The sequence below is a fragment of the Pecten maximus genome, chromosome 4 (assembly GCF_902652985.1).
Source record: "Pecten maximus chromosome 4, xPecMax1.1, whole genome shotgun sequence".
Lineage (NCBI taxonomy): Eukaryota > Metazoa > Mollusca > Bivalvia > Pectinida > Pectinidae > Pecten > Pecten maximus.
The window spans coordinates 31,270,701-31,281,379 of NC_047018.1; the positions used below are offsets into that span (position 1 = coordinate 31,270,701).

The window sequence follows — 10,679 nt, forward strand, 5'->3', positions numbered from 1 at the left end:
CTATACAATTATCGTTTCCTTTATTTTCCTACAAATACGAAGAATAACAGAAATAAAGAACAATACAAATACATCTCAAACGATACTGAAAGAAAAGAAAATTCATTCAGGCCACACCTTACATAATGACATACACATGGACAGACACACGCATAATAGTATAATAATAGCACGCATTGCATGCTATAAGGTAGTATAACACAAAGCAGTGATATAATTGGTGCTATAAAAGTTATTTACAGTGATACTGACGATGATGAAGTAGGTACAATAGACATATTTACACTCCACACTATCAACATATAAAGTAATACTATTTTCTTACTAAGCGATCATACATTATTATAATGAACAGAAGTAGAAATATCAAAAGGCATTGTACAGTATTGTTACAGGTAGTATTACTGATGCATAACTCACAATCCAAAATTGAGTAGAACCCATGGCAAGGAATTGGTAAGTTTAACTGGCAGAATTAATGCATTTTTGTATCTGTAAATCAAGGTATATCAACTATAACCATTTTAGTTTGAAAAAAATAAAAGGTGTTTTGTCAACATGCTGCATAAAAATAAGCAATACATTAACATTTTAAGATTTTGTTTGCAATGTTAAATATGAGTTTACCAGATGTAGAAATACATGTTTCTACTCAACACTAAAAGTAAATGCAAAAGCATTTGCTACCGAAACCTGTTGTGTATTATATCATTATACTCATATTACACAATGTGTGATACACAGTTCTGGCTTGGAATACAATGTTTCCTGGAAATTACTCTTCAATAACACTGGAACAACTTTCACTGTCAGATGCATCGACAATTTCCAAAATGGATTGCGCATCTAGCACACTTTTCCCCCAGTCACATACACGGTGAGACTGACATTCTGAATGCCGTGCTTTTTCAAGGTACCATAAGATAGCCGCGAGGTGTGAACAAACACCTACTACTCTCGCGCCCGCACGACATTTACAATACCATGATTCGATGTTCACTTTGTTGTACTTTATCCACAGGAAGTACTTTTTCGATGAAGTATGCCGGCTTTGCATTTTTACACGAATCAGACCACGATCTTCTTTGTGAATATAGATATCACTTTCCCCGTCAATGTGCTCTTGTATGTAATTGGAACTTAGCTTTAGTTGGTATGTTCCACAAGTGATGTTCCGAAGCTGATCATCATCAAGGACAGGAAAATCATTCAAATCACTCTCATCAGATCCTTGCCAACAAGCAGACTTCATCGCCAAATCATTCTCTTCGACAAACAGCTTCAAATTGTTGATTTGGTGAGATAAATACAACAACTTGGCTGCTTCAAATTCCTCTTTCTCTGAATCATCGCATGAGCATAGTGGCCGGAAGTATTTGTTGGATATTGCACATACAATTCAGATGTAGTCTCCGATGTATGGAACTTGATTAGTAGGAAGAGTGTGGTCCAAATATTTCCAGCCTTTGATTCTTGCATTTGATGACTCTACAACCCATCTAACCTACAAGGAAAAATTGTATGTAAATTATGTTAACTATTTAAAAAATGGCAACATCTTTTCAACAAAATTGGTTGGGTAAATTCAAGGAAAGTCATGTATTCATTTACAAGCATTGAAGTAAAATAAGATAAGAACTAAGATAGCATATAATATTAAACTTGAAAAGACTGATTTAAACACCATTATCAATTATTTGTTTTGGGTTCGAGATAGTACTTTATTTTTCAGATGTCTTTATTAAAGGCTATATAACTCACCTTTGTGACTAGCCTGCTCATGTTTGCGTCTTCAGTTGACATCTGTTTCTGCCCCTTCACAAGAAAACGTGGCATTTCCGCTTTGATACCCAAGTCCTCCAAAAGTAAAATGGAATCCCGAAATCCCCTGTCCACAATGAAAATATCCTCCTCCTTGATCCACGACCTGATGTCTTCGACGTTAGTCTTGAGAATATGATTCAGAATGGATGCATCATTGTTATTTGAATCTGCCAAATATGGTCCTATAATAGAGATGTAATAGCCGCTTGTTGTGACAATAACCATAGGTTCCACTAGGGGTCTTCCTTTATGGATACTGTATGATCGGCGTTGGAAATGGAAGTTGTTGCTTTTCTCAATAAATATATAGGTACCATCCAGAACAAGGATAGCTTCTTGTTGTCCAACATTTCCAAATAAAGTCTGAGCAAGTGGCCTTGTATGATCCTTAATTACCTCCTCGCGTGAGAGGTGACCAAATCCCAAGTTATCTGGGACGAACTTTGTCATTAAGGCTTTCCTTACAGCCGATATGGCTCGGCGTATACTTGACTTGGAAATATTGAAAATTGTTGCCAAAAACTTGTTCGACATTCCTGATTTCATCTTGCATAGAAAGATGGCTACAGATGTTCGCTGGCTCCTTACAGGCGTGTTCCGTATCATATCCGTCACAACGTCACAAATGTCTTTAAAGTTGTCTTTACTTAATCCAACTAGTGACATATAATCTGTTTCCGATAGAGACAGTTCATCATCAAAGTCTACACGTGTATACTGGTGTTTCTGGCAGAGAGCTCGCATTCGCTGTAGCATATCTAATACCGTTGTTCGGTTAACAAAGACGTGGTCAGTAGTTTTTAGTTTCTCCATGGAATCTAATTCCAGTGTGCCATCTGTAACATGACTTGGGCAGCATCTCGTGCCTGCAGGTATAAGTATATTATGACGTACGAAGACTGATGTTCGGCACTCTGACGGCACAACTATCAACTTTGGCCCTTGTCGCTTACAAAACGAGCAATATGCAGGAGACTTCTTTGATGTTGACTGAATAGGCAATTTTATAGAAGGTGGACTGGATGGCAGGTATCTTTTCTTCGATGGAGGTAGAAAGTTCTCGTCACTGTTCTCAATCGGTTGTTTTGATGGGAGCCTCTTATCTCTGAATCTGTCTGCATGTGTTACAGATGATGTCAGTGTCTGTGCTATTGATAAGAAAAGACTTTTGCAAGAATTTCCTCAGTTTCTTTGTAACATTACGTCTCTCTTTCGGCTTTGTCCGTTTTGAGCATAAAACACATTCAAATCGTCTCGGCACAGCACCAGACATTCTGCAGAGTAAAACATAATAATTAATATAATTTGAAAACATTTGCGGACCTCCATGATTCTATATCTATACCAGTGTTGACTGAATAAAAAGTGATATGAGGTTGATTTTAGAAGACTAACCAGATTCATGGGTTTCTTTTTGAAAAGTTGAGGAATTATTCATCGCCGTACAAACACTCGGTTAATTTACAGCTTGAATAGTGTTCGAGATTACCCATTGGGTCGTCCTATTAATATCAGGACGTAACAATATACTTTTATGTCTAAACACAAACAGAGGCATAGTCATCATATTGGACTATTAAGAGGTAACAAATAATAAATCTAGAGCACAATACTAATGTCAACTTATTTAAAATACTTCAATCTCAATTTTCATGTCTTGCTGTAGACAATGTAGAATAATTACCATTTATAAAAAAACAAAACAATTTATTAAACACACATATATATAAAATTATGCGTGTGTGTGTGTGTATGTGTGTTCACTGTTTGCTAAATAAGAGCTATCTTTCAAAAACAAGAGATCCCAGAGGGATCTTGGCGCCCACCATTGAATGATCTTTATAGGTTCCATGTCAGATTGATCTTTTCTCTACTTTTCCCTTCTTCTAAGTCTTACTAATCTGTGTAAATTCAGAAACAGCCCTCTAGATCTAGTACTTTTCAAACAAGGGGAACCTATATATAAAATTTAAGATTTAGCGATAATGGCTGTCTGTCGGCCATGTTGTTTTCCGATTGGTCCCAAAATGCAATACCAGGGACCAAGGGGAACCTACATATGAAATTTGAGAAAGATCCCTTCAGTACCTTCTGTACAATAGCGATAACAAACTTCAATTTTCAAAATACAAGATGGCTGCCTGTCAGCCAGGTTGTTTTCTGACTGGTCTCAAAATCCAATATGTATAACTAGACACAGAGGGCAACCTACATATGAAATTCAGAAAGATCCTTTCAGCAATTTCTGATAAATAGCGATAACAATCTTCAATTGTCAAAATCCAAGATGGCTGCCTGTCGGCCATGTTGTTTTTCGATTGGTCTCAAAATGCAATATGCATAACTACGCACTGAGGGAAACCTACATATGAAATTTGAGAAAGATCCCTTCAGTACTTTCTGAGAAATAGCGATAACAAACTTCAATTGTCAAAATCCAAGATGACTGCCTGTCGGCCATGTTGTTTTCCGAATAGTCTCAAAATGCAATATGCATAACTAGGCACAGAGGGGAACCTACATATGAAATTTCAGAAAGATCCCTTCAGTACTTTCTGAGAAATAGTGATAACAAACTTCAATTGTCAAAATCCAAGATGGCTGCCTGTCGGCCATGTTGTTTTCAGATTAGTCTCAAAATGCAATATGCATAACTAGGCACTGAGGGAAACCTACATATGAAATTGGAGAAAGATCCCTTCATAAGTATCTGAGAAATAGCGATAACAAACTTCAATTGTCAAAATCCAAGATGGCTGCCTGTCGGCCATGTTATTTTCCAATTGGTCTCAAAACGCAATATGCATAACTAGGTACCAAGAGGAACCTTTATATGAAATTTCAGAAAGTTCCCTTCATAAGTTTCTGAGAAATAGCGATAGCAAACTTCAATTGTCAAAATCCAAGATGGCTGCCTGTCGGCCATGTTATTTTCCGATTGGTCTCAAAATGCAATATGCATAACTAGGCACCGAGGGAAACCTACATATGAAATTGGAGAAAGATCCCTTCAGTACTTTCTCAGAAATAGCGATAACAAACTTCAATTATCAAAATCCAAGATGGCTGCCTGTCGGCCATGTTGTTTTCCGATTGGTCTCAAAATGCAATATGCATAACTAGGCACCAAGGGAAGCTGATGATGGTGGGCTAAAAATAAAAAAAAATATTAGTATACTGAGGTGGGTGCGGTCCCGTACCGGCAAGTCAAAATATACAAAAGCCGAACACCATCCATTACGCTACGATGTTGCTTACGAATTATAAAAGCAGAAGTTATACATATCGTTCAATCACTAGTCACTATATTTATTTTCCTTGTTTTGGTTGTTATCCTGCAATTTCTGCTCGTCACATCAATTAGAAATAGTTGCAATGTTATCCAGAAGAATTATCAGTAAAAATTAAATGATAATTATACTGAACAAGAGATCCCAGAGGGATCTTGGCGCCCACCATTGTATGATCTTTATAGGTTCCATGTCAGATTGATCTTTTCTCTACTTTTCCCTTCCTCTAAGTCTTACTAATCTGTGTAAATTCAGAAACAGCCCTCTTGTACTTTTCAAACAAGGGGAACCTATATATAGAATTTAACATTTAGCGATAACGGCTGTCTGTTGTTTTCGGATTGGTCCCAAAATGCAACACCAGGGACCAAGGGGAACCTACATATGAAATTTGAGAAAGATCCCTTCAGTACCTTCTGTAAAATAGCGATAACAAACTTCAATTGTCAAATAGGCACCAAGAGGAACCTACATATGAAATTTGAGAAAGATCCCTTCAATGCTTTTTTGAGAAATAGCGATAACAAACTTCAATTGTCAAAATCCAAGATGGCTGCCTGTCGGCCATGTTGTTACCCATTAGTCCCAAAATGCAATATGCATAACTAGGCACCAAGTTAAACCTACATCTGAAATTTGAGAAAGCTCTCTTCAGTACTTTCTGAGAAATAGCGATAACAAACTTCAATTGTCAAAATCCAAGAGCTGTCGGCCTTGTTGTTTTCTGACTGGTCCCAAAATGCAATATGCATTTGGTTTGGTTTGGTTTATTTTGTTTAACGTCCTATAGTCCCTTTCACATTAACTGCGGTCCTGAACGTAGCGCAGGCGCATAAACACCATTGAGTGGGTAACTTACTAAGTACAAGTGTTCAGGAAAGGAGGCGACGTGACTTTTTTTTTCGTTTTCCCAAAGATAAACGACAGCATACAACGTAGGGTGTGAGTAAAGGCAGTGAATCGGGGTAACTGGGTGCCGACCGAACATAGCTGGATATGTTAAAAACATTTTATTGGCGGCTGGCACGAATACGACCTAGACGACGAAAATTATGCACAGCGACGAAAATTATGCACAGACTATTTTTTCGCTATAAGGAGCCGACGGCCAGCAAGATACATTTATCCAGACGTGAGAGGTTGAATGCAAGACAGCAATCAAGGGTATTCATGTGGACTTCGTATTCACGTAGTTAAAGATATATGACGATGCAGTGCAATAAATCAGTGAAATCTAAAAATAGAACAGCTCACTGTGTGGGAAATCCCCTAAACTGCACAGCATTGTTATTTCATCAGATACGATCATAAATATTCCACAGTACAATATGGGAAAGGGCTACATATTTTATTATGATTGATACGACAAGAAATCCTTTAATTTTGGCTCATTAAAATGTAACTCACAGGAAACTAACCTGACTGCAATGTAACTTCTCCAGTTTTCTTGCACAATATGCATTCATTTGATCAAAAATAATTGACAAATATCACTTGACAAATTATGGGACAGGGCTCAGAGTGGATATTTTTAACAGGTGACCTATTTGGCTACCATGTCTTAAAATTTTGTAAGTGGCCATGCAAGCGCCATATAGGTCAATAACTGGTCGCCAATGGTGAATTTTAGGCCACTAAAATAGGCACCACTTTGAGTCAGTGGGATGTGTAAAACCTCATAGAATGTTCATTCTACATAGGTCACTCATTAAGTGGATCACAGGGGCATATTGTCTAGTGTTATTAAAAGAAAATAGCCAGAAAAACCTATATGGCTTACTATAGGTATTTCTGGCAATTTTTTATGTAAGACTAGACTGCTCAGCAGTTATAATCACAGGCGCTTGCATAGAAAATGAGAATTAAAAAAAATGATATCAGTGGTATGTGTACTGTGTAATACGGAAGGCCGGAAACTCCGCCACGAGCGAAAAGGCATCCCATCTAACTTCAATTGACTAAAAAACACATTAATTCAAACTGACACGGCGCATACTATATATACTACCGTCATCTAGAAACACTGCCCTGCAGGTAGGGCGTAAGAATTGTACCTGCTGCCCCCATTGCATGATTGTAAGAGGCGATCTTTTCTCTTCTTTCTGAACAACTTTCTTCTTCCTAATGTCTCCCTTGACAATGCCTCACTTTTAGCCTTAAGTTGAGCGTTCGCCGCTGTGAGGAAGGTTTTAGGTCTGTCCCCTTGCCGAGACATACCAGAGTCTTTAAAAATGGTAGTTGCAACTCCTGCTTAGCGCTCAGCATATTTGGAGTGGGACGACTGATTGGCCCGTTGTCAGTTGTATGTGACCGGGTGGGGTGGGCTGCTGGGTGTCTGCGGCAGTATGCTTCAGTGAGATAGCACTTTAAATCGGCAAAAGTTCCGGCCTATCACAAGGAGACTTAACACGAACATACCGCAGCCTCCCAAAACACACATACGCACTCGCCACACGCATACATATCGCACGCACGGGAGGCCGTCCTTAAATGACCTTAGATGTTAATCAATTCAAACTGACACGACGCATACTATATACTACCGTCATCTAGAAACACTGCCCTGCAGGTAGGGCGTAAGAATTGTACCTGCTGCCCCCATTGCATGATTGTAAGAGGCGACTAAACTTGGGATCTTATCTTTTCTCTTCTTTCTGAACAACTTTCTTCTTCCTAATGTCTCCCTTGACAATGCCTCACTTTTAGCCTTAAGTTGAGCGTTCGCCGCTGTGAGGAAGGTTTTAGGTCTGTCCCCTTGCCGTTAAACAAAATAAACCAAACCAAACCAAACATCTAGAAACATTCATCTTTAACCTACCGTGTCACTCAATACGAATTGTTACATCCAAGACACAATAATCCGTGAAAACATCGCCGAATTCCTCCAACAAAACACCATTTTTCAAACTGCTCCCTCCGCCTGTCCAGGGAATTTGCTTAAACCAAGAATGCTTTATTAAGTCCTGAGGACCAGACAAACCAGTTCATATATTTCATGAAAGCTTTATTGTAACCTTACTAGAGTAAAACTATTGTTTTCTGGTTTACATCCCACTCGGTCAATTCAATTTAAAACAGGTACTAATTATAATGGGAAACCATTACAGAAGTCCCCCAAACACCCCCGCAGTCATACCATTACGTTCGGCATCCCTCAATATCCCTATATACCAAATTTAATTAAAATCAAACTACATCTAAATTTCGACCAATCAGTAGCTTCCGTATGGTTGTTATGGTAGCGAACACCATTCAGTTGATTTTGCAGTCCTGTTATACCCCTACATACCAATTTTCATGAAAATCAGACAATGTGTAAATTTAGACCAATCAGAGGCCAGGAAATGGCGGCCATTTTGTTAAAAAGGGAAAGTTCGGTTAAGAGTGTCACCGGTGACCCATGATGTACCAACTCAACTAATTTCATCAAAATCAGACAATATGTAAATTAGACCAATCAGATGCCAGGAAATGGCGGCCATTTTGTTAAAATGTGAAAGTGAGGCTACAGGAGTGACTGGTGTCCCATGATGTACCTACATACCAAATTTCATCAAAATCGGACAATTTCTAAATTTCGACCAATCACAGGCCACCATTTCATTACCATGGCAACAAATCTTTTCGGAAATATTACCACGTTAGTCGGCATCCCTAAAAACCCATATACACCAATTTTCACTATGATCGGAGACCGAAATTTAAAAACAGGAAGTGGGCTCTGGCGGCCATCTTGGATGTCCGACCAAGAAAAAAACACCTGGTTGCACACCCCCATACACTAAAGAGTATGTCTGTGAAGTTTGATGATGATCCGCCCAGTAGTTTCTGAGAAAAGTGTCGGAAACCTCCGCGGCGGAAGAAAGTGGAAGAAATAAGAATAATAATAATAAGAAAAGCAGCAAAAACAATATGTCCCCCCACTTCGTTTGGGGGACATAATTATAATTAAACTGTCAACTGTGTTATGATCAAAAGGCTATTATGCAAGACATTTATCTCTAAATAATTCTGATTGTATAGTCAGTGGTGAGCTCCGAATTATGTCTTCAATGTGAAAACACACTGAAATAAAATTTGACAAATGACATATGTATTAAAAATAATGTATTGATCACAAATAGGCCTATTCCAAACTAGTCTTTCAAATACCCCTCTACCCAACATATACCAAAACAGATTTTACATTAGGAAAACATGGAGATTTACAGTCTCCCCTTCTCCCAATCAAATAAATACAAGTGCATCTGATCCCTCCAACATGGAAAACTAAATAAAAAGTGTTTTTTTCCAGTTTCCTGTCCAACAATTTGGTTTGGTTTATTTTATTTAACGTCCTATTAACAAGAAAGGTCATTTAAGGACGGCCTCCCGTGCGTGCGACATGCATGCGTGCGTTGAGTGCGTGTGTGTGTTTTGGGAGGCTGCGGTATGTTCGTGTTAAGTCTCCTTCTGAGATTTCTAAGGAATGGACTGGTGTTCCTTTCAGGGAAAATGGGCACTTGACCAACAGTCCTTCCTCCTCTCCATCAAAAACTCGTCTATCGCTTGAAACTCCCAAAAATGAATGGGTGGGCAGCAAGGTCAGACCTGTTGGAATGATTGTAAGATTGGTGATGGTCCTCTTCATTTCTCCATACTGGACCCTGGCCGGATTCTCGTGATCCACTTTACTGCCTCCGGTAATCGGTTGTATCTGGATTATAGATATACATACCATTGGTAACACATATGAATATTTATCATATTGGACATGGGTATTTTTGTCAAATTAATGTAACCAGGCCCCGCTTTCACGAAACTTCTCAATTCTCAAGCTAAGTACGTACTTAGCTGAGAAGTTCTTAAAAATGGCTTTCACAAACACGTTTTAAATATTAGAGAACGTTCTCAACTAAGAACGTATCATTTGGTCCGTAAGCGGCCTCGCAGGGAACTCTTTTGTGAAAGAAGTTGCGATTGTTAAAAAAACTACGGGAGCAATGGTATAACGATTCGGAGGTAAGTGTCTTAATATTTAGGCCTACACACGCATTACATACACGTAATTGTATTTTGTCTACTTGGTACGTATCAAATATTAGAGCTATGGCGTACAGGAATCGCTTCCAGTGCGTTTAGCGCGGATCGGGATGGGCATGTAGGGGTAAACTGGACGGAATGCAGAAACACCACTTGACCTCGTGGAAGATGTTTTTTATGAGTGAGGATGTTATTTTTGGTAATTTTACATGACTTGGATCATAGCACACGATAAAGAAGATTCATGGGAAGCTGTTTTACTTGTCCTAGCTATATGACCTGCTATGAGAAATCTGAAATACGGTAATACGAACGTTTTCGCGCAGTCGGTTTGTTACGGAACTAAATATGAGATTTATGAAAACAAAAAATGCTTAAATATTTTTCTGTCAAAATCTGAATAGCGGTAAAACTCTTTGCTCTACATCATTTGATAAATAGTAAAAGTGGCAGTCACTTTGCCATCTGTATGCCGCATGATAATTTCACTCGTATCTAGGCCATGACAGCGGCTGTAATGAGGAAGACTGCAGAAAATCAACA

The 10,679-nt window shown here is 38.5% G+C and overlaps 1 protein-coding gene across 1 annotated transcript; it reads right to left on the reverse strand.

Moving 5' to 3' along the window:
* Positions 1-1,399: 1,399 nt before the first annotated feature.
* Positions 1,400-2,049, reverse strand: LOC117326498. Its single transcript, XM_033883250.1, has 2 exons — positions 1,762-2,049; positions 1,400-1,504 (listed from the first exon to the last, which is right to left on the reverse strand). The coding sequence occupies exons 1-2, from the start codon at positions 2,047-2,049 to the stop codon at positions 1,400-1,402; spliced, it is 393 nt and encodes a 130-aa protein (XP_033739141.1).
* Positions 2,050-10,679: the final 8,630 nt, after the last annotated feature.

Bases quoted from the DNA above. Each gene is read 5' to 3' on its own strand.
- LOC117326498 (XM_033883250.1), bottom strand. From the start codon at position 2,049: ATGGTTATTGTCACAACAAGCGGCTATTACATCTCTATTATAGGACCA. The intron at 1,505-1,761 runs GTGAGTTATATA...TTTTCCTTGTAG, and splicing joins TGAGCAGGCTAGTCACAAAG to GTTAGATGGGTTGTAGAGTC.